Source organism: Primulina huaijiensis, chromosome 5 (genome assembly GCF_012295235.1).
Source record: "Primulina huaijiensis isolate GDHJ02 chromosome 5, ASM1229523v2, whole genome shotgun sequence".
Classification (NCBI taxonomy): Eukaryota; Viridiplantae; Streptophyta; class Magnoliopsida; order Lamiales; family Gesneriaceae; genus Primulina; species Primulina huaijiensis.
The window spans coordinates 1,747,912-1,775,328 of record NC_133310.1 but is presented as its reverse complement, the minus strand read 5'-3'; the positions used below and the strand labels follow the sequence as shown (position 1 = coordinate 1,775,328).

The window sequence follows — 27,417 nt, the reverse complement described above, 5'->3', positions numbered from 1 at the left end:
CAGTCATTAGATTCCAATTTCAATTCCAAAATGCACATAGATTTTGCATCCCAAATGTCAATACATTTAACAATATGAGCTTCAATAACAATTTGAAATTCCAATTATCAATATTGGACTTGTCACATGACTAAGGCTCATTTCTTAGCTCATTATACAAAAAGTCATATAGTTAAATATAATATGGCTGGTTCAGTTATTTCGGTTTTCTGAGGATCAAAATCGTAAACCGAAACGAAAAATCGAATTTCTTTAATTTTGAAACCGTAACCGACCGAAAAATCGATAAAACCAAATCATTTAAACTGGATTTTTCGGCTCGATCGATTATTTCGATTTTAACCGATATATGTCCACTCCTACTTGTAGTGTGCCAGTTGGGCTTCTACATATTGGTGTGTGGAAGACCAAAACCCTAAACCCCAGTCTCATATCGTTTGCTCCTCCGGTTCGTATATTTGTCCTCATTTACGTTCGGGTTTTTCGACATGGCGGAAATCAAGCTTTCCGAGATGCGAGATCTGACCCGAATTGAAAGAATTGGAGCTCATTCCCATATCCGGGGCCTGGGCCTCGACTCCGCCCTTGAACCACGCTATTCCTCCGAGGGTATAGTCGGCCAGACCTCCGCCCGGAAAGCTGCCGGAGTAATCGTTAAGATGGTGCAAGAAGGAAAAATTGCCGGCCGAGCGGTCCTCCTAGCTGGTCATCCCGGCACCGGGAAGACTGCTATCGCTATGGGCATGGCCAAATCCCTCGGCCAAGAAACCCCTTTTGCTATGCTTGCAGGAAGTGAGTTGTTTTCCCTCGAGATGTCGAAAACTGAAGCGTTGATGCAGGCCTTCAGGAAGGCTATCGGGGTTAGAATCAAGGAGGAAACTGAGGTGATTGAAGGTGAAGTGGTGGAGATACAGATTGACCGGCCTGCGGTGGCGGGGGCCGCTTCGAAGACCGGGAAGCTGACTCTAAAGACGACAGAGATGGAGACGGTGTATGATTTGGGGGTGAAGATGATTGAGGCGTTGGGGAAGGAGAAAGTGCAGAGTGGGGACGTGATTGCCATTGACAAGGCATCTGGGAAAATCACGAAGCTGGGTAGATCTTTCTCGAGGTCTCGGGATTATGATGCCATGGGGGCGCAGACCAAGTTCTTGCAGTGCCCGGACGGGGAGCTGCAAAAGAGGAAGGAGCTCGTGCATTGCGTTACCCTTCACGAGATAGATGTTATCAACAGCAGGTACTGAAAAACAAATATTTATGTGTTTAATTTAGTGAAGTTACTGGCTAATTGCCTTGCTTGGTTGATATGTTTTCCCTCTATATAAATTGTTTCTAGTTGAGTAAACAAACTGAATGAAGTCAAATTTACTAAGGCTCGAATTCGTTCGAATTAATTATATTCGAGATCAAGTTTGTTTGCTCAATATCAGCTCGAAATATTTGAACTTATTCGCTAGCTATTCAAATTATTGTTCGAACATTGACTTTGAGAATGAACGTTTTAAAACTCGAAATGTATATATTTAATATGTAAATATATTATACATTATGTAATAAAATATCAAGTTCACCATCGAACAAAATACTTTTGGTTGGAGTTTGATAATTTCAAGTACAAATCAAATATTTATCGAGCCATATCGAAAAGCTTGTGAACCGCTTCGAATCATTTACAGCCCTAGTTCTAGTGTGTAAATTGGCTTTGTGTTCGAGCCACCAAAGTATGGCTGTAAAAAGAATACACTGGACCCTGAGAAATATCTTAGTGCAAGTGTTCTAACTTCATATCTGAGCTAAATGCTGAATTTAAGTTAAATAAATTGTATGAATTTACTTGGTACACTCACCAAACTAGATTAGCCATATCCTTTGCACAAATGTAATGGAGTAGAACAAATAGAAAATACATGGCTTTTTTGCAGATAATATATCATTACTAGTATTTAGTGGAAATTCAAGCTGTGTCGGGTCAGAAATTTGCTCTTGGTTTTGCCCAATTCGTGTGCTACTTTATGGCATATGCGTATGGACGAGCAGAATACATTGTTTGCGATTGTGAAGTCTTCATTAATCTACGTTTTGGCATCAGTACCACTACTGTTTTTTGCCTGATTTCTTGGGTTAACATCTGATTGTACCAGACAGCTTTTTAAAAGTAACTAGAAATGCGTAGTGAAGTCTATAAGTGATACATTTTCAAAAACTTTCTGCTAGAATTAAGTTTGTTGTCTAGTTTTAAAAATAATGGTCCTCTCTTGCTCTGCATCTCTACTGACAGTCCTCTCGTAATTCAGAACACAGGGATTTTTAGCTTTGTTCACTGGTGATACCGGTGAAATTCGTGCTGAAGTTAGGGAACAAATCGATACAAAGGTTGCTGAGTGGAGGGAGGAAGGAAAAGCGGAAATCGTACCAGGTGTACTTTTTATCGACGAAGTTCACATGCTTGACATTGAGTGCTTTTCTTTCTTGAACCGTGCATTGGAGAATGATATGGCACCTATAGTGGTTGTTGCCACCAACAGAGGAATTACTTCTATTCGAGGCACAAAATACAGATCCCCACATGGTATTCCAATTGATTTTCTTGATCGTCTGTTAATCATCTCTACACAACCGTATACACCAGATGATATTCGAAAAATTTTGGACATCCGATGCCAAGAGGAAGATGTAGAAATGTCTGAAGATGCTAAGGTATTGTTGACGAAAATTGGAGAGAATACTTCTTTGAGATATGCCATAAACCTGATCATGTCTGCGGCTTTGGCCTGCCAAAAACGGAAGGGAAAGCTTGTGGAAATTGAAGACATTAGCAGAGTTTATGAGCTATTTTTTGATGTAAAGAGGTCGACACAATACTTAATGGAATATCAAAGTCAATACATGTTCAGTGAGGTGCCAGCAGCAGAGGGAGATGACAATGAAGCCTATGCTATGATTTCGTAGTAACTGTAATAGGCGCGGAACTGACAATTGCTGGTATATTCTAACCCGACATCGTAATTTGGCCCAGGACATCCACGTCGCCATTCTGAAATGATAATGTAGTTTGAATTAAGGCAATTTGATTGAGTTTTGTAAATTAAGGTGCTCAAAGATTTGAATACTTCGGTGCCAGGATGGTTGTCCCTAGATTTTTCTCTTGAATTTTCTGGTTTTTGTGATTGTTCCAACTGTATCAAATTGTATGTATCCTTAAGATTCTTAGTTTTGAGCTGGCAGCGAAGGGCGATGAAAGAGAAGTTTAAAGATCTTGGATTCTGCTCCCGCTTATATTCGGTTTTTGTTTCAAAATAAAGTGCCTTTTTGGGGATCTGGAACCCGCCATGCTAGCGTAGAACATGTCTGCGGAAGTGCGAGTGGATAATATGAATCTGATATTCACGTGAGTGACGATGATATTTTAAATTTTATATTCCCCCCAGGCCCGCGGGTGGCCACCCCCCACATTCACAATAGGGAACACCATCACTGACTCAAACCGTCAAACGTTTGGTTGGGAACTCTGATGAAAAAGTGCATCTCAACTTGGTGTATCTTCCAATCATGCAATACTTAATACAGTAGGGCACCAAAGGTTCCAATAATGAAAGGTTTAGTATGGAAAAAAAATTAAATAAAGAGGACAAAGCGAGGTTTGCGGTAGTTCACTCTGAACTGGTAGGTTTTCCAGCCAGAATAACACTAGCTCAAGCAGGGTAATCAAATGGCAGAGGATTAACCGCCGAGGGATCCAATAAATCCACATGCACGAACCCATAATTCCTCAGCACCTGATTATCTGCAAACAACATAGCTTTCTGCATTGCATCCACGCAAGTCTGCGCAGAATACATCTGGTTGAGGTTCCCACTGCACGGCTGACACCCTGTGAAATGAGTGATAAACGGCCTTCTCCAGCTTCCTCTCCCATATCCAGCTCCCTTTAGATGCTCCTCCCACACAGTAGCATAGACTTCGCCCACTTTCTCTGCGTGTCTCCTCCTCAACAATGGCGTCTCCTTCTCAATTTGTTTATACTTTTCTGTGATGTTCTCAAATGTGCCCATAATCTCCATCCAATACCCTTCGAAGTAATATTCATCCTCGACGTAGATTTTGTCTCCCCATTTCTCTTTTTCTTTCAAGAGTAAGTAAACTAAGCCGGATTGATCATCGGATTCTCGAAAAATCTTGTCTTTGAAAATGGTGCTCAGGGTTTCGCCCCATTTATCGTATTCAGGTGATTGTGGACCCATGCTGGCCCAGACATCCATGAAATCCATCGACCATTGGCAATTTCTGATGAGGAACACGCCAGCGTTGATGCTTGTCCAGCTCTTCGTCTCGTAGATTAAACTGAGCCAGCCGTGGAGGACGAAGTTATGGTTCTTGTATCTTTCCAATGGGAGTTTGAAGTCCATGTCTGTTATGGCGGCATCGGAATCGACCCACCAGATCCATTCAGCTTCGGGATGGGCGAGCATTACTGCTTTGATGGTGGGGGTTTTGGCCCAGAAAGAGAACATTTTCTGCTGGAGCAGCACGTTGTTATAGAAAATGTCGATGCCGTGGCGTCTGCAGTAATCCACCTTGTTCTTGAAGAATTTCAGGAGTAAATAATCGCCGATAGGATTCTTACACGGAGTCGCTTGTGACCCGGTCACCATCAGAATCCGGTTCTCCACTCTGGCGGCAAACGTGGGATGCTGCTTCAGCCACTCTATTCTCTTCTCGTCCCAGTTCTTCAATGGCGGCGAGTCTATCGTATAGCTTAGTGTAGAATCATCGTAGAAGTTCTGATCCGGCGGATCATGGCGGAGGTTAGGCCCCGAAACATGATCGACGCAGCTCACTGAAGGGGCAGTGGTGGAGGTGTGTGAACCGTCTAACTCAGCAGAGAAAGCCGGAGTCTGCTTCGCATTCGGGCTGAAGAAAGACCACAATGCCCAGATGGTCAAGAAAACCACCATAGAAGCGCCAACCATGAGAAAGGTATCGGAAAGAAACGAAACCGCCCTGCTCCGAGCATTATACTTGGCCATGTAGAAATTATAGAGCTAGGAGACCTCCGAGGACACCATTATAAACCAAGAAAACCCACTGAATTTTTAGCCCAATCCTCCCAAACACGCGTCGTCGCGGTGAATTTCGTCTGTTAGTGATGAAACTCATCTTGTCACCACCTTGAATTCTGAATCAATGCGTCACCATCCCCTGTATTCTACTAAAGATTTTTCGGAGCCTGTGTATATAGTCTACGAATAGTTCCAAAACAGCTGAATGGGTGTTGAAACAAGCGGTATTTTACTGCGAGTGACGAAAGGAACTTGGGGATAGAAAGCTGGTAATTGAAGGTTCTTTAATGGCGGTTGTTGCTTAGTGCATTACGAAGTACTGGAATTCAGATTTCAGTGTGCTGATGGGCATTTTGCACCAGCACCTCAAGCTTTGATCGGCAGGAAGGAAATAAAGCAGAGCCAATTTGTTCCTGCTTCTTCGGATATGGCAGAGATATAAAAACCACTCAATTATTTATAAGATGAAAGTTTTTTTTCCTAATCTAAAAAAAATTTCATTTCATGTCTTTACTCAAAACTTCTAATTAATAGTTTGCAAATTTTTCTATGTTCATATAAATTTTTTATAACCTAACAATGCAATGCATGTGTATTAAAATATTGTGTTTTCACATAAAATTTTCTACTAACTTGATAATAAAAAAAAAAGCCTAGAATTTGTTCTATTTAAACGTTTGAAATAATAATAAATATTAAAAGAATCTTGGAATAAGTTAAAAAATATATGCATGTGTCCTCCGTAAAAGTGAAAAAATAGAATTACTAGTTTTTAAGTAAGTAGTTTTCGAAATATAGAAATTTAGATGTAGTAATTCATTTATTGTATAATTTGTAATTTTTATATGGAAAAAAGAAGTTTGCTTTTTTTATTTAAAAATAACAAATACTAAAAGGATTATTTTAGATAAACCAAGTCTGATGATCAAAATAGTTATTAAATATCACCAATTCTTAATTAATAAATTCAAGAAATCAAAAAATGAACCGTCATATTCATATAATGCTATGCAACTTAAATGTGGCATTTAAAAGGGTGGCCGAATGATCAAATCATGACGGTTTCCATAATCTGATTCCATAATTTGATTACATTAATAACGTGACATTAAAAAATATCGACATAAAATTGAACATTTTTTATTTATCAAATGTTACGTTAGTAATTGGACCAAAATATTGGAAAATTACATATTAATGTACAAAAACCAAAATCTGAAAACTTAATTGATCAAAACCCAAAATTCGACAAGTTAATGGTCAAAAAATTCATTTTTCATATGCTATATTATTGCAGCGTATTTTAATCAGATATTAATAAGAATTGAGCTGTTTTTTTTAATAAGATATATATTGTTATTTCCTTTAAAATAAAAAAAATAAAATATATACGAGGACAAGGTTAATATGAGTCTGTACATTCCAATCATTAATAAAAATGACTTTTGAAAGAAACTAAGCTATCATGTATTTCAAAAAATTATAATCTTATTAATTTATTATTAATCTGCTTCTGTAATTAGCTCACCTAATAATGGAACTATTTAAAAAATTATATATCTAATTAATTTCTAAAATTCCCTAATTATTGGATTTGTCTCCATCTAAAGGTTAAAGTTTTGATAGTTTTGATGTTATTTTTTAGAACACTCATCTTACCTATTCGCATTAAAGTGCGAACTAATGAGCTCGAGCACGAGTATATCGTATCGGGAATTTTTCTTCCGGTGCAGTGTAGAGCCAGCTCTAATTTTGTAATTTTTTTAAGCTGTAAATGATTTGATCATTTTGATAAATATATAATTGTTTTTTCCTAAAAGATTATCAAATGACTAAAACTTGAGAAATTGGAAAACAGGGGAAAAAATAAATAAATTTTGGTAGGAAAAGATAAGAAAGTGAAATGAGATTTGTATTAAAAGTAGATGTATTTATGAATCACGAGATACGAAAATGACAGTCATCATAATTTAACAAATTTTGGCAGTGAAGAATGAGTGAGACCTCGGCAAGTGCAATTGAACATCCTCGCCACCAAATTCCTCGAATCCCCCCTGTTGCATAATATAATTTTGATTTATTAAAAGAAAAACTAAATTTACATTATTCGAATTTTTATTTAAAATCTGCTTAATGCATCCAAATATTATTTATAATAGATTTTATTTGTATACTTATTCAAGTTGCATAGATAAAAACCTTGAATATATTTTAGTACAACGAGGTCAATTTCACAAGATTGATCATGAAATTCATCACATGTGTACTGTATATTCTAAATATGTTCATATTCAATTCAGTCACCTAAATTAAAAATAAAGGTCGCTCGAGCTCAAGACTATCACTTGTGATGTACACGTCACGTTTAATTGGTAAGAGCACGGAGATGTTCGTTCCCTAGGCCTTCCAAGTGATTATCACATATCGAGTGAAATAGTTCGCGGTTATGATTGTACAACACTAGTCCTTAGACACAGACAACATGGAGCTTCTACATATCAGCTCTTCACTTTGAGTCGTTTATCGACTCTACAAGGGCCACTAGGTGGCAAGGTTGGATGTAGTCCAGAAATATGTAGAAGCTAATATATTGTAGCCGGAGATTCACAGCTCATCTACGGGTTTGAATATCCTATGTGATCTGATAAGTTAATAATGCATGGAATCTCTGGCCAGAGTACGACATATTATTCAGGGAATACAGTTCTCTAATTGCACATATGATGCAACTATTATTACTCAAAAATGCATCGCATCATCAAATTCATTTGCAACTCTCGATATACCAGTGGTTGCATATTCGATCAGAATATATGAGTGAAGAGACAATAGTGTAGGCTAACCATAACATATTGGCTCTTGCAGACATTATCAATTATACCTAGATAATCAGAAGACGATGCTACTAAACGTTCTTACTATGATTTGATGTGTGCAATCAAAATTGAGTTCTGACATTCTTGAGATCAAAGGGTTGATACACGGAATGAAGCTAATTAGGGTAAGTCCATATTAGAAACACGTATTGTTTCGAATCACATAGTATTGGATTTTGTGTTCCTATTGAGATAACGACTCTAATTTGATGGAGATCAAACGCATTGCTTATAAAGAAGTTTATAAGTAGATTCTAATATTGGAAGTTAGCTTGACTGCTAATTTTGTGAAGAGAGTATAACTGTCAAATTTAGTGAAAATATTCACAAAATAGACCGCTGTAAAAAATGAACAGTAGAAAATTTTGATTTCACTTTTCACTATACAAATGAGATTTGTATCTTCGTTATATCGACGATGGAAGATCGGCGATCGTGATTATAACAATCCACATTCTTAAATTGTTTAATTCCTAAACGATGAAAATTCAGTCAAATGTTGACTTGTGGAATTTCAATAAATCAAATATCCAAGAAATATTCTAGAGATGTCTAGAATTAATAATTGATATAATTAATTAAATAATTATTATTTAATTATTATAACATGTATTTTTAAAGGTTGAAAAATAAATACTTATCTAGGTATGAATTGTAGTTGATTGCGCCATAGTAACTCAATCAAATTTCTAATGTCCTAAAATGATTGAGATACAAACTTTGGTATTATTAGTATATGTACAAGACAGAATAATACACAATCAACAATAAAATCTCTATCTCCCTCATAACACTTCTCGACCACGGCCTTGTCCACCAAAGGTTTACGACCGAGACTGTCTCAGCACCGCCACGTGACCATCGTGTTGTCGTCACGACCCCATCTGGGGTCTTGAATTCCGGATATCGAATCTCACTGACAAATCTTGTTTAATTTTCTAGTGTAAATTAGACAAGGAATTCATATTTCAATCGTGGACCTAATCCAGAAAAATAAAAAAAGCGTTTATTCAAGTAGATCGTTCGTCAAGATATACAAAAAATGATACATCCGTTAATTTCACACTAGTTTGGTGCAAGCATTTTAAAACGCAAAGGTAAATTAAACTAAACACTTTGTGAATAGTTTTAAATCATATGACACCGAAGAAACGTTTTGAACTTTAAACAAACTTTTTTAAAAATTTTGTTGCTTCTTGGGTAAAAAAAAAAAAAAAAAAAAAAAGTACTCCACCACATGACAGCCTAAGAATTGGAAGTTAGCACTCATTATACCAACAATTTTTATTTTTAAAAGACTTGAATTTTCCCATGATATCACGTGTGTTTCTGTTTCATGGTCTAATTCTGTCGTATGCTCTGATAAATACACACGAAATTGAACTAACAAAATCATTTCCAGAATTTGCCTTACATAACACAAAATAATACAGCATTGGGAAAATGCAATCGGAGCGAGCCTCAGCATCCTTCAAGATCGCGCCATCTGAGATAAACGAGCCCAGCACGATAATGTGTATAAGCTCCAGCCACAACCATTATATGGAAAAGTTGGTGACTGTGCCCAGCAATATCGAATTTTCCAGGCATCCATCTCTCTGGCACTCTCGTTGCATAGATGAGCGCTCCAATCCCATAGAATGTGCCCATCAAGACTTCATAGATTGTTGTATGGACTGCCTCAGGCTGGTTCCAGAACAAAATGAGCTTGTGTAGGATAGGTGCTGCACCTGATAAACTCATTCCAACGAACAGCATGGTTCGAAAGTTACGGTACTCAATGCTTTGGAAAACCGGAAGAAGGGATACCAATATTGTACCGATACCAAGAACTGTGATAAATCCTATATACAGGTTGCAGAAGAGAGGATAGCACATGAATGAATAATAGACAAGGGGGTAAAAGGAGGTTGATATTAGGGCGGATATTCCTGCATAATCAAATCTAAGCATGATGTAGGATAAGCGTTCCGAGTGACAACAGAGCAAGTGGCATGCACTGCTTGCTAACAAGCAAAACATTGCGCCACACATGAAGGCGAAGAACGGCCACCGAGTGATAGGCCTTGACATCAATGGTGCTACTATGTTTGCCACGTCATCCTTCATGCTACTCTGCAGAAGATTGAGTGATTGAATATGTTTTTACGTTTTCTCGAATTATAGGGTAAGAATAATTTTAGTGCCAAACAAGTGAGACTTAGTGCCAAACAAGTGAGACCTTGCGTGACGGCTTCAAATAACTACTTAGTATTTATGAAAACGTTTGATCCAAATCAAAGAAATTCGTACTATATCCATATAAAACTATAACCAAATCCTTGACACAAACTAATGTAGGACAGGGATATTAACTTCTGGTCTTTTGAACTTGAACCTAGGAAATTGTAAACATTGATTTCAAATATTCCCACCCTATTTCGCCAAAACAACAAATGGAGAAAGAGTAAACCATCTGATGGAGAACAGTGAATTGGATAAAGGAACTGAGAAATACCAGAACACAAGTATCGGTGTGGTTACTGTGGGAAAGCCGTTCTGGTAAACAGTTGCTGAGAAGTTCCATGATATGCCAATCAGTCAAGGATAGAATCAAGTCCATGGTATGCAAGGAAGTTTTCAACCCCTTTCGAATTCTTTGAAAATCAGACATGTGTGGCAAGTATTGGATACAAGTCGTAAGCTCCATTTGTAATTGGTGAAAATCAGCTTTTTTTAGCACGTTGGGTAAGTGATGTAGGTCCACAACCTTTGGAACCATCATAGCAGTATAAATGGTCAAGGAAAGGAATAAGAAGAACCCTATCAAGTGCCTGCAGATGATGAATCATGGTTGCGAGTTAGAGTTAATCCTTAATCAGTACTTGATAGAAAACAATGGCCACAGATCAAGTAACCTGTATACCAGGTCTACCACTTATTACACCCTAAATACCCCACTAATCCTTTAGAACTCACCTTGTATTCTTAGTCACCGTTGCTCTCTCTCAAATACTATTTGTCAGCACATATTTTTTAGATGAACCGTGCAAATGAACAATTTAATAGCTATTGCTTATCAAGTTGAAACTCAAATTCTTGATCTCAAACTGGGTACGTACATCAAACCATGCATAATTAGTTTCCTAACTAAGTGTTAGTTTTTATTTTTTTTTTCGGAAGAGGGAAAAAAACAGAAAAAACAGTAATGCCCCAGTACTCGAGGTCGAGACTGTAACATGAAAACCTAACATGTCTAGCATTGAAGTGCACGTGGTCACACCAACGGCGTTAGTCCTTGAAGGAGCATTGAATAGTGTAGGGAAATAGATTGTGGTCACACAAAGACTTATGGCACTTAAATACTGTGTCATCTTTGAGCTACCCACTAACTCTTAACAATTCCTGAACTTTTGTTTACTTAACCCATTGGTGAAAATACTCGCAACACACAATCATGACAACTATTTCACCTTCAGTTGCCCCAATTTAGAAGAAAAAAAGTATCATAATCCAAATTTTACTCTAAATCCATAAGATGTTTTCCTTTCTTTTCCTTCCATTAAAATCTCCTGAACAATCGAAGTCGTTAAAATTCCTTTCCATTCTTTTCGTTTCCAAATCCCGACTCCCAAACTAAGCTTTAATGGCTGCTGGAGGATATGGGATCTTGTGTGGTCATTTGTGACCAGTTGTTACGTCCTTTCATACATATTTCCGAGCAATTTTCCAAATACCTACAATAATATAGCTACCCTGTCACTCTCTCACCACTTCTTCACAGCTGTAAAATGGCCATAATCAAGCATACAGTATGAAAAAAAGCAGGAGAAAGAAGAAAACTGAGTGTCGATAGTCATAAACTCCAATTCTTTTTCCTTGAGTCCAAATAACCTGGAGTGCGTCCCCGAAATACAAATCTTATTACGTGTTAGGCGAAAAAAGAGAGATAAAATTCGAAATGTCAACAAAAATTGCATCTCTACGCAACCAAAATCACCAAATCACAAAACAAAGTCACGCTTTTCCACGGGAACAAAGATTAGTGAATGTGATCAAAAGTACAAAAGAAATGCTTACGTCCAAACATTGAGGGTCTCATTGTGAATGGTAAAAACACTGAGTAAGGCCTGCTTCATTGGCCATTCGGACCTGTAATGGCCCAGAATATACTCGTTGTCTTTCAAATACCCAGGCAAAGAATGGTACTCCACCAACTGGTACTTCACTTTCTTCCACAATCTTTTTCCTTTCCCTTCTTTTGATAAAGAAGAAATCATCTCATTATCATTTGATTCACAGCAAGATTTCAATTCACGATCACTTCGGTTCTTATCCATTCTCTGATTAGCCCACCAATCATCATACACAATGTAAGCATAAAGTCGCAAAATCACCATAAATTTTACACCAAGAAATGTTTTTTAAATCTTAACTCTAGATGGGCAGTCAAGAAATTCGCCCTTTTTTCATGCATGCGTTTGCCCATAATGTGTATACAAAATGCAGTGACAGATAAATACCTGAACAGAATAAGCACTCCGCCGCAGGGAAACGACCAAGAAATGTGATTATTGAAATGCAGAAAAGACCATATAAATTTATAATAACATTTCTTGGTCATCTCAGCGGATCTAACAAGAATTGGAGGCCATTTATGAGCCAACAAAACAAGGGAGAGATGTAGATCAGGGCCTACTCAAGCCATCATTAATGTGTAACAAGACGCAATCTAGTGGACAATATTGCTTATTGCTGTATTTCTTTTTCTTTCTTTCATAGTCAAGAAAAAATTAAACAATTCATCGATTGAAAAGATGGAAAGACGAAGAAAAAGAGATGTTTTGGGTCGATGCGGAGATGTTGAGTTAAACCATTTTTCTTTTTTCTTTTTTCTTTTTTTGCAATTTACGAATTTGGCGCTATGATTTATGCACGACTTGGAACTGTAATCTTCTTGTTCTTTGAGAGCAGGATTCACCGAGTGGTCCAAACAAGTTTCTAAAAAAGGCTCGAAGTGGCCATCTGACACAATATTCCCAGATTCGGAACACCGGTTGCGTTGAATTTCTAACTCAATTCAAAAAAAAAAATATTTAAGGAAGATTTGTAAATTTTTAGTAAAAGTTTAACTATTTGGAACAAAATAATTGATAGACCCAAGTCATCTTTAATGAAAGTAACTAGTATCTTATTAAAATTATACTACATATATGGGCAATAACTTGTGTGAGACGGTCTCACGGGTCAAATTTTGTGAGACAGATCTCTTATTTGGATCATCCATGAAAAAGTATTACTTTTTATGCTAAGAGTATTACTTTTTATTGTAAATATCGGTAGGGTTGACCCGTCTCATAAATAAAGATCGTGAAATCGTCTCACAAGAGACCTACTCCCTGTCCAAAATATAAAAACTATATTTATCATTTTGTATTAGTATTATTGTCTCTATTTTTTCACCTATTTACCTACTCAAATTTACTTTTCCAATAATTTTTTTAATTGAAGTGAAAATACAAATAAAGAAAGGGGGGAGCATATAATTATTGTGACATTTATGCGTAACTAAAAACAGAGAAGTTTTATTTTCCATTGAATGCGCTTTAATGATTGTGTGGTGGCGTTTAGAATTCAAGTTCCAAATAGTCTGGAGCTCAAAGTTGCTTATTACTCATATCATCAACTTGAGAAGATCAAATGATTTGATTAATCTTTAAACTGACAAAAATAGATGTAATTCAATCTCTGAGTATTTACATAAAATTTTCACATTTATTATTTTATTGTTAATACAATGAAATCTCTATAAATTAATAATATTGATCATGAAATTTTATTCATTTACATAGATAATATGTGAGGACCCGGACGCTAATCATATTCTTAATCATTCTTTGGGAATAAATGAATCAATTAATTAAACTGGATCTAAAATTTTTTTTATACAAATGCGGAACGTAATGGAATCAGTCTAATATACATGTCAACATAAAAATACCAGTCTTGTACAAAATACATTCAAACTAGGGTTCAACAACTATACATTAAGTGATGAAACTAAATCTACATCAAAGTCCGGAATCACCACTCTAATCTCGAACTCTCATCCTCTTCTTAACTCTGATTCAGTACCACCTGTTGTCATCCACACATACAAACACAACAACAGCCGGATAACTCCGATGAGAATATAATCCCAGTATAAAACAACGAAACATGCATTGTATTAAATCATATACATTTATTAAAAACATATAAACATAATTGATAAAACATGTAACAGAATCTATGAAACATAATCGATACAATTCAGTAAATCAAACTCGGATTCTTATTCTTTGACTCGACTCAATCTGGCCTAGTCTAGGGATCCCGGTTGAATAAGAACGCAACAACTCATCTACTCTCCTCAGCTAGATAGCGGTACGTTCTTATTCCCAGACTTTGGTACACTATATCGAATCTTTGCAATAGAAGCTGATCTGCATTCTAAGCAACATCGATATAAACCAAACGTCCAGTGACCTGGCACCTCTGCCAAAGACTCTATGTCTTAAATCAATCGTCTAACTCATGATTTCTACAAATCAATAGAACAAGCATATAAATGCAATGAATTCAAATATTTGAAAACAATAGCAAATAAGTATGTGGTTTTAGGGAAACTCAAGTCTTATCTCACTCGAGTCATTCTCCCGGTTCAACATTGATTTTTACCTTTCTTTTCTCGGGGTTCGGCTTTGTTCTGTCTTTAAAATCTTCAATACCAATCTGGAATGACATCCGAGAAGTACCATATTAATATACAATTCAAATCACGTCATGATTGATCAATCTCAATCGTATCAAATTCTGACGACATAACGGTACAATCTCGACATACCCTCGGCAACTCAATATCAATAAACAATCTCAGCAACTCATAATCTCAACAAATACAATCATCATTCAAATCTGCTCAATATCAAGCGATATAATCTGAAAAATGATAACAAGTGCATAAACGGTCTGTTTTTCGATCCGGTTTCGATTCTACGATTACCAGTATTTCTCGAACGCGTAATAACAATCAAATCACAATGTCTTCAACATCATATTTTTGAATCATGCTGGAAATAAATAAGAATTACATCCTTTTGTAGCTCTTATCGAGAGGATCACAGAACTAAACTCAGATTGAAATTCTGATGTACGGATCTTGCACAATCAAATTTCTAAGAATTAATGAAGCTTGAGGTTTAATGTATGGAGGTCTCGATCTCTTTCTGAACATGCTGAATGCAATATGAAGAATTTACAACCTTTAAAAGCATGGCAAGACAAGTGTCTCACTCAATCCCATTAATTGCACTTTAGTCCCTGAAATCTTCACTATTTGCAATTTGGTGCTCACATCTTTTTTTCATTCAATTTCAATCCTATAGAATTGTAAAACCATGGAATATGACTCAATATTCCAAAATTCATAGATTAAATAATCTCGGATTAAAATGATAAAATCTCGGGCCTTATATAGTAATTAATCAATAAATGAATAACTTATTATTTTAAAAAATATCTATTTGATTCAGAGAATAAAAAATTAATAACATGTTGTACTATTTCCTTCGAATTAATATATAAAAAATTCATTGCACATATATATTTATAAAACGAATTAAGTGGTATTCAATTTTTTTAATAATTTAATAATATCCATTGTATTGACTACTCAAATAAAATTCATCTTATAAATAAAAACAAAAACATAATTGAATTTCATGAAAAAACAAAAAATAATGGAATCATATTTTACTAAATTTTCCTAAATATAATTTTAAAGAATTATTAATTTACTATATGTCGGAACCATAGTATTATATAACGGTTTTTTTAAAAAAATTATTATTTTATTAATTTATCGAAATTATTAATTTAACATATTCACCCTAGTTGTTCGTGTATGATTTTATTCGATCTTATAATTTTAACAAGCTTTCAAAATCTATATTTTCAACGCAATATCAAAATTATCTTTAAAATAAAAATGATAACAAAAAAAGGACAAAAATCTTACTAGAATTTCATGATCCGAGTGGACGAAAACCAAACCCAACCCACTTTCTTGAAAGTTTGGCCTCAAAATCCAACCCATTACAGGTTGGAGTTTGACCTTTGTTCAATTCCTAATGAGACAGAAAATGAAAGAACTAAGGAGTGCCATCAGACATGGGTAACATATGACATACATAGACCCAAGCGTCTAACATTTTCAGATATCCCTTTGAATATAAGTCGGTCCAAAATCATCGTTGTGTAGCTGAGATGATTGAATATGTAAAGATTGCACATATCCGAGGTTTACTCAATATACATACGAAAAATAGTGACTATAAATTATTCGTAAAAAAAAAAATCATCTATTAACATTGACAATAACATAATTGTATTGTCCTTAAATGACTTCTCAATGACATATTACATGAAATACATACAATATTATGATCGAAGTCCCAATCTACCTAATATTGGAAGATGATCAAATATAATGAGACCATCGTAACGCTAAATTTGGCAGATATTTGTGTATACTATATGTATATGAGACAGCTGGGTGGACATGAGTTCAAATAATTAAGATCAAGAAACATCCAACTATACTTTAGAAAAAATTGAAAAGGAACAGGGTAGATGAGGATAAATAATTTGTGTCATTTTCGTGTAATAATCTGTGTAACAAATAAAAATTCACTATATGTATTGATTATGAAAAGTTAAAAGAAGTTACAACTCGTTTATAGGAATGTTACAGATAATGTGCCAGAAGATTTAGACAATCTTTAAATACTTAGTATCATTTTGTATCAAGTATGAGACATTAATTGATTACATATATTTGTTTCATCCAAAGTTATTATAATTATAAAACATTATGTTATTTATATATAATGATTTATCATCCATATTTCATTGTATGATTCCTCTAGCCAAACAATTTCGTATTTCTTAAACATGCACCACATTTTATAGCTTATATTTCATCATTTTGGATATGCATCCGTAGCCTAATCATTTTCTTTTCCTTTCAATTATTTTTTACGATAAGGATATTTACATAATATATTGATATCAAATGTTATAAGGAGCTGAATCGTCTCAAATTCTTTTAAACAAAATGAAAAACTTGTTCAAAAGTCAATGGCAACACGTCGTTACATTCAGAAGTCAATTGCACTAAGGTCGTCCACGGATTAATATTACCGGTCCTTGGTATCAGTTAATTCTCAATCGAGCACAATTAGAAAAATCTTCCGACTTTCAAGTCAACTATTAAATTATTATACATTTATGAAGAAATTTTTAAAGAAAGACTTCGTGGGAAAAAATAAAAAATAAAACCCTCTTTTTTTTCAACACGGATAGGCTCTTGAACAGTTCAAAAATGTTTATTTAACCTCTTTTTGTGAAATAAAACTACTTTAAATTTATAATACGAATATGTTTCTTTTGAGACGTTCTCACTTTTTTTTTTGTGAGACAGATCAGTCATGTTCATATTTACAATAAAAAAATAATATTTTTTAATAAGTGATTCAAATAAAATATATATCTCACAAAATTGACTTGTGAAACTATCTCACGAGAGTTTTGTGTTATGATAAATGTATATGTTTCAAAGTAGCACACTTTTTATAAAAAAAACAAAAAAATCAGATTTTTTTTGTTATTTTAAGCTAGAAAATTCATTCATATACTAAAACATTTGAGTCTTCCGCATAACTTTATCTCCACTCAAAAAAATTTACTTTTTTTAAAAAATAGTATATTCTTTTAATGTTAACACTAACCAACCAACAACTTTTTTTTTTTTTTTGGAAATAAATCACACATATCCATTAAATCATCTCCAAAGAGTCAGTCAATACAATATTCATAAAAGATGATGAAAACAGACAATTAAACCATTCCCCAATAGCATCATTCTTAATAGCTTCTGTTGCTAGATGATGAGCTGCTTTGTTCGACGCTCTTCTCGCATGTCGAAGTGATATGAAATCCGAAGATTCCAAGCAAGATCTGATTTCCGTAATGATCCACCAATCTGGGCCACGATCTTCACCAGGTTTGGTTACTGCCTGAATCGCCTGGATTGAATCTGAAAAAATGCAAACATTCTTTAAACTATGACGTCGACAAAAGTCCATTCCTTCTTGAATAGCCATCAATTCCGCCCCCTTCACTGAACTCGAAGGTCTAATAAGGCAAGCTTTTGCTCCCACTACTCCCCCAACTGAATTCCGTAAAACCACCCCAACACTGAATTTATTCCTGAGTTGACAACAACCAGCATCAACATCCAATCGCAACTGATTTGGTAACGGTGGATGCCACACATGGTCTGTAGCCAAAGATCCATCCAATTGTGAATACCTATCCAATGTACTTGATCGTCGATATACATCCAACAATGCAACTGCCCAATCAATTCTCAACTCTTTTTGTAGTCTAGTAATGGAGTTATTAATCTTACATACCTCATACCAGATGGCCCATGACATCATCACAAATAATTCAAAATCCTCTTTCAACAACTCTTTCGACAAAACCAAACCACAATCTACAAAAGGAGCCAACCGAAATTTACCCAAGATTTGCCAAAAGTTTGTCTCTCTCCAAATATGACGCACACATGAGCAAAATAGTAAACAGTGACTAGTAGAAGCATAATATATCTTACACAAAGGGCACATACCTGCCGTCGGCACATGGTGTGCTCTTAGATTTCCTGATGTGGGTATAATATCATGTGATGCTCGCCACATAAATATACGTACCTTTGGCGGAATATGAAGGCTCCAAATTAACTTCCACCATTGCTTCAACGGATGTGATGATTGGAAAGGAGGAGGTTTCGAAATATTCATTTCCAATAAATAACCAAGTCTGACTGTATATAAACCATTTGGACTATCTTTCCAATACCTGATGTCCTGACAACCCTTGTTATTGAGCGGAATATTAAGAATCGCCTCAGCTTCGTGGGATGTAAAAATCTGTCTCACAAGTTCTGCCTGCCAATGTCCTGAACTAGAAATCAGTCTTGCCACTCTCATGCTAGGATCCACTCGAACAGATGGATTGCATTTGAAGGATGGGAGACCTGGGATCCAAGGATCAGATTTAATGAAGATATGTTGACCATCTCCAACTCTCCAGCATAATCCTCTTTTAATGATATCACACCCCCACAATAAAGACCGCCACACATACGAGGGATTAGAACCCAAATCTGCTTCCAAAATATCGCAATACTTAAAGTACCGTGCCTTGAGACCTTTCACCTCTTCCATTGCCAGTACATCTTTAATATCTTCAATAGATTGAGCTGAAGTGCTCGGGCTGAAAGTAATGGCGGATTTATCGTAATTCACCAGCTGTCCTGATGCTCGACTATACATTTGTAAACAATTCCGAACTTGCAAGCAGTCAGCTCTCTTTGTTCTGAAAAACACTAAACTGTCATCCGCAAAAAAGAGATGTGAGATTACTGGACTAGTAGAAGCAACCTTAACACCTTTAAACAACTTGCACTCCACTGATTTCCTGATGAGAGAAGACAAACCTTGCGTGCATAGAACAAATAGATATGGAGAAAGAGGATCACCTTGTCGAATTCCTCGCGTCGGTTTTATTGTGCCAAAAATGGAATGATTTATCTTAAAAGAGTAAGAAACTGTGGTGACACATTTCATAAGCAATTCAACCCATCCCTCAGCAAACCCCATCTTTAGTAAAAGTTTCTGCAGATAAATCCACTCTACTCGGTCGTAGGCTTTACTCATATCGAGTTTTAGGGCTGCAAATCCTGATTTTGCCTTAAGATTATTCCGGATCCAGTTCATGCATTCAAAACCAACCAGAACATTATCCAAGATTAATCTCCCTGGAAGAAAAGCACTTTGAGTGGAATCAATGAGTTGTGCTAGAATAGGTCTGAATCTATTAGTAATCGCCCTGGATACAATCTTGTAACATGTGTTGCAAAGACTGATTGGTCGATAATCTTTCAACGTTTTTGGTTCAGAAACTTTTGGAATAAGTGTAACCACGGTAGAATTCCATTCTTTCAAATCACCCTTTTCATTCAGAATCTCGAGTACTGCTTTGGTAACATCTCTGCCTACCGTAGTCCACAACTTCTGATAGAACATCGCAGTAAACCCGTCAGATCCCGGCGCTTTAGAAGGGGACAGATCAAAGACTGCTTTTCGAATTTCATCCTCGGTAAAAGGCTCACATAATTTATCATTCATTTCATTTCCAACCACTGGTACGATAGTATCCATTACCATTGCAATATCCTGTGTGGATGGTTTAATCGATGTAAAGAGACAAGTAAAATAATCTGTCGTGATATCTACCAGACTTGAGTAATCGGTACACCAGACTCCATCCGCATTGTTAAGCCCCCGAATTTGATTTGTGTTTCGTCTAGTAGTGGCCGAAGAATGGAAGTATTTTGTGTTTCGGTCTCCATAATTCAACCAATTAACTCTAGACCGTTGTTTCCAATGTATTTCCTCTTGATATGACAATTTTTCTATCTCTTTCTCGATCTCAGAAATACGACCTGTATTGAATTTTGCTATAGTTGAGCTCATCAAAAGATTAACCTCCTTTCGCAGTTTCTGAATTTTCTTTCCCAATTGGTTAAAATGCGTTCCAGCCCAATTTTGCAACTCCCCACGACAACGAAGTAGTTTATCAGGTAGAGGATCGGATTTGATAATACTCTGCCAGCAATTTTTGAAAAAAGTGTCGAAACCCTCTTCTAAAAACCATTTATGCTCAAAAGTGAAACGCTTCGGATACCGCACCAGATTCACAGTAGCATCTGAATATAGAGTCATCAAGAGCGGTCTATGATCCGATCCTAAAAAAGGTAAATGTTCCACCTTAGCATCAGGAAAAAGAAGCTTTCATTCCATATTACAGACAAACCTATCCAATCTGGCAAAAATAAGGTCATTTCCCTGTCTTTTATTACACCATGTGAAGAGTTCCCCTTGGCTCTGTAGATCTTGCAGATTCCCATAAACTAGCGCATTAGCAAAAGCTTCCATTTGAGATATAGTTACAGTTTGTGGTAATGATTCAACTCAAATCTTTTAAATTGTATAACAACTCAAGTGTCACGTTTCAATTGTTATATCCAGCAGGGACAATTATTATGCCTAATATTATAGATTTTATTCTCGTCATGTGAGTAATGCAGAAGAGCATGCATGGATGTCAAATAAGCATTAATTAATAGTTTAGTGGATTCGGACAAAAAAATTACCAAATATAAAAATCAATGTTATTTAGTGAAAACCAAACTATTATAAATTATATGATTAAAAATAAAAAAAAAAATCAAAGTACAATACTAAAATTATGATTTCCCCGATTAAAAAAAATCTATTTTTTTATCCTTCTTCCATATAATCGCAAAAATTTTACGAATAGATTAATTACACTGAAATAGAGGAAGAAAACAATTGTTATTTTTTATTACGTTCGAATAACATTCTTGACTTCGAATAATTTTTGTAAAATTAATTTAAGTTTTTACCCCATTTAAAATAATAATATAACACAGTATATATTAAATAAGATACACTCACTATAATAAAAATTATATAAAATATTTAATACACATCAAAGTTTATATTTATAATTGAAAAATAAAATAATTATAATATTTGAAAATATAAAAATAGTATGAAGTGACTCGTCTTCTCCCACCCACCAGAAATGATGGTGATAAACTAGAGCCCGCCATTTCCAGTTTCAGGCATTTAGGCACATCTAACATTCCACGTCTCACCCAATTAATTAATGCAAGCTCCTTTCATAAATTCATTCCTCCATTTCTTTCTTATTTTATTATTCTTCCTTCACTTTCTTCTATATATATGATTCATTCCACCACTTAACACGCTCGCCAACCATTAATCATCGATGTATACTGAAGAATTTCTTCTGTGTTTGATTGTTTCTCTTGTCCCTTTTCAGATTCATCGTCATCATGGATTATAAATGTGAGGGTTTATCTCCATCTGTCGCATTTCTATTCATAGATGTGTAACGATATATAGTCAGTCGTTAGTGGATTTGATTGTTTTAACCACCATCCGACTTCCAGTTAGTTGATTCCTAGAATATAGCGATGGGGAACTGCCAGGCGGCGGAGGCGGCGACGGTGGTGATACAGCATCCGGGGAACGATAAGGTGGAGAGCATTTACTGGCCTGTGTGTGCCAACCAGGTCATGAATTCCAACCCCGGGCACTACGTGGCGCTTATTCATGAAAACGCCGGCGCTCCACCTGGGAGACAGCTGAAGCTTCTCCAGCCTGATGATATCTTGCTTCTTGGACAGGTTTATAGGCTTATCAGCTTTGAAGGTTGGTTGATTATTCATTTCAAATTATTTTATTTAGTTTTGAGTTCCGGGTTTGGTTTCTTGATCATGTCTTCGGTTTTCTTGAATGTGAATGTTCAGATGTGTTGAAAGGGTTTGCTGCAAAAAAATGCGTCAAAGTAAGTAAGAAAGACGTTGCAGGAGGGAGGAGCATTTAACGCGGGCCAAAAGAAAAGCAATTCAAAATCAACAAATTCATGTTCCACGAAGGTAGCTTCAGCCTTTGTGACTTATGTGATGTATTGACATTAGTTTGGTATCTAAATCTCTTTCGCTGCCAGGCCCTTTTTCAGACCGAGCGCCATGATATGCCCCGCCTCGGAAGCAGTGGTGGCGGCGGCGGCAATGGCGGAGCAATCGTCGAGGGCGGCCTGGGAAGGTATCATGCCGGCGGAGGGCAGTGGAGACCATCCTTACAGAGTATAGCTGAAATTGGAACTTGACCGACTGATTCAACAATAGCTCCACAGTCCGTCTATATCTCCTTGCCTTTCACGTTACATGTAAAATAACACTTCTTTGTTGTTGTGTGATCTGGAAAAGTTAGAATTAATAAAGTAGATTATTATGTACTGGAGGTGAGTCGAACGCAAGTGGATTATGATCAGACTAACAAATTAAATCATAGAAATCCACTAATACTGATTTTATAGTTGTTTTCATTTATAAAAATGATCGATTCAAAAACTACACAAGGAGCTCATTACTCCAATAGCTTCAAGCAGATATCGAATCCACCCTATGATTTCCACTTATCCTTCCAAGATTCCAGAATCTCATATGCAGAAGGCATGTTTAATTCTTGAGAATCATCTTCACTCTTAGGTATTAGAAGTTCAAAGTTGAAGCCATCAACATCTGACAGGATCTCTCCATTTTCAACATGTTCCAATTCTTGGTCATCATAATCTGATTCTGAGATGTCCCATTCCAGATCATCGTCCAAAAACTGCTCAACAAGTCCTGTGACGCCCGCCCCTTCTGTTTCCTGATCCTTCCTGCTAAAGCTCGTTTTGGTACAACCCATCCTATTGTTTGAGTCTCTGTGACGAGTATAATCATTGTCCGCTAAATCTGGACCAGCAAAATTATTGCAAAAGTTGAGAAGAATTTTGCTTTCACTGCTATCTGATTCTCCATCACAGCTATCTGAAGTAACTTCACCGATCATTGAACCATGGTCGGGAGATCTGCAGATGTATTGCAATGCTCTGGACAAATTTAAGACAGTAGCTTCTTGTACTAAATCTCGACTGACAAGGGTTTCTTGAAGCTCATTCAGATGGGCATGATCAATCATATCCGCATTTTTGTCAAAGAGATTGACCCACTGTTCAAAACCAACTTGAAATGGAGCATGAGCCATTGAGTTGATAATATTCAATGCCCGTTCATAATCACATCGAGCAGTGGCTTGACATACCATTTCACTGAAAAACGACACAGGAGGTATCTCACCAGCTTCTAAGATTGTGTTAAACGCGTGCTCCAGTAAATGCCACTGTATCAGAAAATTAAAACCTCTTTACCACTGCTGGTCCTAGTCTAAGTAGCAGAAAATATTCATCAGAAATAGGATAGAGATGGGCAAGTAAACTAGTAGAGTACCTTTCCAGCCTGAGATGCTTCCAACAGTGACTCAGAATGTTTGTTAAAATCTAGTTGTTCACCTGAGAGGGTCATCTCTTTATACACGTAGTCAAAGAATTCCCACTGGTGAGCACTTGCAGAGGCCTCAAGCATAGAGCCAAAAGTGTATGCATCGGGTTTGGGGGAAGAAACGTGACCTTTGACACTGGTGTCTAAAACTAAACTATTTTTCCTGGTCTCCTCGAATAGTTCTTTAGCTTCAGTAAACATATCATTCCGACCATAAACTTTCAACATGGCATTAATGATTCCAATATCAGGAGCCAGGAGGGTTTTGCAGTGCTCAAAGATGGATACGCAATCTTGCACGTGCCCACCATTCATGGCAGACAATATAATGCCCGAGAAAGTTATTGCCAAAGGTCGAGTAGGACGAAGCATTCTTATTTTCTCAATCTGCACAAATTTTCACAAGAAATAAATTTATGACAAATGAAGTTAGAGACATCCATAGAAAAAGCATTGGAACTTTTTTTATTTTTGACATAGAATCATGTTCAGATGTTTTTCATGTTCAAGAACAAAACATGTTCAACTTTATTTTTATGACTGGTCCTGCCATATTACCAGCAATCCTGCAATTCTTCACCACCCTAAACCAACTTTATGCCATTTAAGTAATAACACGAGAAGCAAATGCAAATTGCTTCTGAAGCCTAACCTCCAAAATAGCTTCTCGCCACTTTCCATAATAAGAAAGGCAGCGAGCTAGCTCATAATATACGCTCGCTATTCCAATTAGACCCCTTCTTTCCATATCCCGGACTGCTTGAACAGCTTCATTAACTTTACCTTCTTTCCAGAAGGCCTTGACAAGAACTGTGGAATACAAAAAGAAGATCAGGACAGAAACACAATAAAGAACATGTTGATGAGGGGGAGAATAACACCTTTGTATGTCAATGCATTTAGAGCTTCCCCACCTCTTTTCATTTTCTCAAAATAAGTATGGACAAGGTTATACTTTTCAGATTGCAGCATCACCTTCAAAAAACACCGCCAGTAAGAATCAAATGAAAAACAAAATTTCATAAAAAAATTATAGGATTCAGGTTGACCTAATGATTACTCATTGTAAATACCCTTATCGACTTGTAGAGAGAAAAGTGTTCTAAAAGCAAAATCAAGTGTCTATTTTACATCACCTTCACCAAGAAGTCAACAGAGTTCTTAGAAAGAGGTCCTTAAGACATTATAATGGTTTTTTTCATAAAATTTAAGTACACTAAATTATCGCTACAACTAAAATACCTCAAAAGGGCCATTTTGTCAAGAAAATAATTGTTACCAAATATCGTGACTTTTTCCATCAAAAAGACACTTTCAGAGGCTACAAACCAACACCACCCCAGCAATACTTCGTTTAGCATGAAAACTCTCTGCTACAAACCAATACCCCCTCCCCCCCAAGCAATACTTCCATTAGCATGAAAACTCTCTCTTAACAACTCGCATATCTGCGACCCGTCCAGTGAGTGCTATCCAGCTGGACAGACATTATAAAAAAAATGAAACGGTATCCATCGTTGATACCTCCATCGCTAGTCCATAACTGGCTCCATTGGGTCTAAGGCCATTCTTTCTCAACTGTTCAAAGACCCATGCCACACCCTTCCATTGATGGGTCGGAACACAAGCGTTTAGAACCTGGAGGATCATCCATTTATAATAAATTGATCACAAGAGCAAGAAATACAGAAAGAATCCTAGGAAATCTTGAGAACTCACTTACCGCATTGAATATAACAATATCCGGTTGAAGGACAGGATCCCAACTCTTGTGCCTCACATTTCTGATCTTTCTGGGCTTTTCCTTCATGGATTCAATAACATTCAACAACTCCTTCAAAAAACCACCTCGACCAAGTGTGACAGCCAAACTATGATATGCTGCCATATCAGGATATATGTATGCATCACCCTAAAAACAATCTGGATTAACTTTCCACCCAATGAACAAAGATACATCTTGGTGGCATATGCAAGAACATTACAAGTAGATTAGTACACGCATCAAATTGAATACACGAAGAGCTTCACAAGGCTTCCCTGCTCGCCCAAGCACTGCCAATAGTTTTGTGTACACGAACCTAAATTTGCAGTTAAAAAAATCGAAATGGTAAACATGTTTGAAGTTTAAAAAATTGTGTGGGTGATAATCTCAATTCTCAAAGCAAGAAAAGTGTACCTGCTCCTATATTGTCTAAAATCCTTCGAGTTATAAAGCCATTCCACCACAGACAATGCATGCCTCCACTGTCCTCTATTCCCTAGCCCTTCTACTATCTTCAACATTTGCCCTTCCGTAAACTGCAACCCTGTTTGTCTCATCATCCTTGAGAATTTCCAATCTTTAATTCTCAATTCTGTTTCACTTAGCCTAAAATAGCAATCCCAATAAGCAGCAAGAAAATCAGTTGAAATTATAAATGACTAAGCAAGAAACGATACCGATTTATCAGAAACTTGATCGATTCAGACTCGCTGCGCTTAGGCGGAACCCAACCTCTGCCTTTTTCCTCAAACCATCCATCTTCAAACGCAATATCATCATCCAAAAGCCAAGAGAATTTATCCCTCTCGCATTCAATAATATCACTGAGCTCCCTTAAACGCTCACGCTTCAACTTGTCACCACCATACTCCAAATTGTAACTCGCCAGCTCTCTCAACCGAAGCTTCTCTAACCCCTCCCAAGGCATGCCCACCATTTTATTGTTTCCTTTCATGGATTTCTCGAACTTCTTGTACTCGGACTTGATTGTCTGGAAATGGGTTTCTTCCGAAATAGCTTGTTTTTGCGCATCCGTAAGGGGTGGGGGCTGCTTGGAGGCTTCTTTGGCGAGCCGGCGGTTGGATTTCTGGAGTTCCTTCTTGCGGAGGGTGTGCATGATTTTGGGAGTTGGTTGAATTCCATGTTTCAAAAGTTTCTGATTTGTGGCTTCGACATTCAGTTGCGGTCGGGGATTCGGAAGGTTTGGAGGTGCCGAGGCCTCCATGGAAGAGACTATTCAATATTATCCTGCCTTCTAATTATAAATCTCTGTTTTTTCAGAAAAATTTATTAATTTCTTTTTTCCAAATTCATAGTCGTAAAAATTTCCGCATGATAAAATATTGAAGTAAAACCCTAAATTACACCAAAATAATAATAATATTATTATTATTTTCTTTATTAATTAATAATTTCAAAATTCAAAATTATTTATTTAATAGATTGTACATATAAACGACACGTACAAAAAATATTATTAAAAATTAAACATTTCATCGTATAATAATTATCTTTCCATAAAAGATAATATCATATTGAAAAAACAACTTATCAGTAAACATTAAAATACAAAATATGCGTAGGGCAATGCGTGAACTTTGACCGTTATTACAAAACTATGTACTCTAC

General features: G+C 36.3%; 6 protein-coding genes across 10 annotated transcripts; 2 read left to right on the top strand and 4 right to left on the bottom strand.

Moving 5' to 3' along the window:
• The first annotated feature begins 413 nt into the window (after positions 1-413).
• Positions 414-3,254, top strand: LOC140976240 (uncharacterized). The gene is made up of 2 exons (XM_073440233.1): positions 414-1,237; positions 2,295-3,254. The coding sequence occupies exons 1-2, from the start codon at positions 489-491 to the stop codon at positions 2,947-2,949; spliced, it is 1,404 nt and encodes a 467-aa protein (XP_073296334.1). The 5' UTR covers positions 414-488; the 3' UTR covers positions 2,950-3,254.
• Positions 3,255-3,515: 261 nt separating this feature from the next.
• LOC140976241 (putative glycosyltransferase 7) lies at positions 3,516-5,488 on the bottom strand. The gene has a single exon (XM_073440234.1). It carries the CDS (start codon positions 5,025-5,027, stop codon positions 3,693-3,695), a length of 1,335 nt encoding a protein of 444 aa, XP_073296335.1. The 5' UTR covers positions 5,028-5,488; the 3' UTR covers positions 3,516-3,692.
• A 3,671-nt stretch (positions 5,489-9,159) lies between these two features.
• Positions 9,160-12,735, bottom strand: LOC140976239 (heptahelical transmembrane protein 4-like). Of its 4 annotated transcripts, XM_073440229.1 has the most exons (4): positions 12,439-12,714; positions 11,996-12,258; positions 10,434-10,749; positions 9,165-10,051 (listed from the first exon to the last, which is right to left on the bottom strand). In XM_073440229.1, exons 2-4 carry the CDS (start codon positions 12,253-12,255, stop codon positions 9,398-9,400), a joined length of 1,230 nt encoding a protein of 409 aa, XP_073296330.1. In that variant the 5' UTR covers positions 12,256-12,258; positions 12,439-12,714; the 3' UTR covers positions 9,165-9,397. The 4 variants fall into 4 exon arrangements, with proteins under 4 accessions (XP_073296331.1, XP_073296332.1, XP_073296333.1 ...); XM_073440230.1 differs by lacking the exon at positions 10,434-10,749 and having other exon boundaries at positions 9,160-10,046; positions 12,439-12,735; XM_073440231.1 differs by lacking the exons at positions 10,434-10,749; positions 12,439-12,714 and having other exon boundaries at positions 9,160-10,051; positions 11,996-12,193.
• Positions 12,736-17,793: 5,058 nt separating this feature from the next.
• Positions 17,794-20,993, bottom strand: LOC140977433 (uncharacterized). The gene is made up of 3 exons (XM_073442180.1): positions 20,900-20,993; positions 18,651-20,831; positions 17,794-18,515 (listed from the first exon to the last, which is right to left on the bottom strand). Exons 1-3 carry the CDS (start codon positions 20,991-20,993, stop codon positions 17,794-17,796), a joined length of 2,997 nt encoding a protein of 998 aa, XP_073298281.1.
• A 689-nt stretch (positions 20,994-21,682) lies between these two features.
• Positions 21,683-22,751, top strand: LOC140976238 (uncharacterized). 2 transcript variants are annotated; one of them, XM_073440227.1, is made up of 3 exons: positions 21,683-22,347; positions 22,446-22,574; positions 22,658-22,751. In XM_073440227.1, exons 1-2 carry the CDS (start codon positions 22,110-22,112, stop codon positions 22,520-22,522), a joined length of 315 nt encoding a protein of 104 aa, XP_073296328.1. In that variant the 5' UTR covers positions 21,683-22,109; the 3' UTR covers positions 22,523-22,574; positions 22,658-22,751. The 2 variants fall into 2 exon arrangements, with proteins under 2 accessions (XP_073296328.1, XP_073296327.1); XM_073440226.1 differs by having other exon boundaries at positions 21,684-22,347; positions 22,646-22,751.
• A 193-nt stretch (positions 22,752-22,944) lies between these two features.
• Positions 22,945-27,061, bottom strand: LOC140976235 (pentatricopeptide repeat-containing protein At5g67570, chloroplastic). Its single transcript, XM_073440224.1, has 9 exons — positions 26,466-27,061; positions 26,203-26,394; positions 26,023-26,104; positions 25,747-25,935; positions 25,548-25,661; positions 24,905-24,998; positions 24,676-24,833; positions 23,973-24,410; positions 22,945-23,865 (listed from the first exon to the last, which is right to left on the bottom strand). The coding sequence occupies exons 1-9, from the start codon at positions 27,011-27,013 to the stop codon at positions 23,104-23,106; spliced, it is 2,577 nt and encodes an 858-aa protein (XP_073296325.1). The 5' UTR covers positions 27,014-27,061; the 3' UTR covers positions 22,945-23,103.
• Positions 27,062-27,417: the final 356 nt, after the last annotated feature.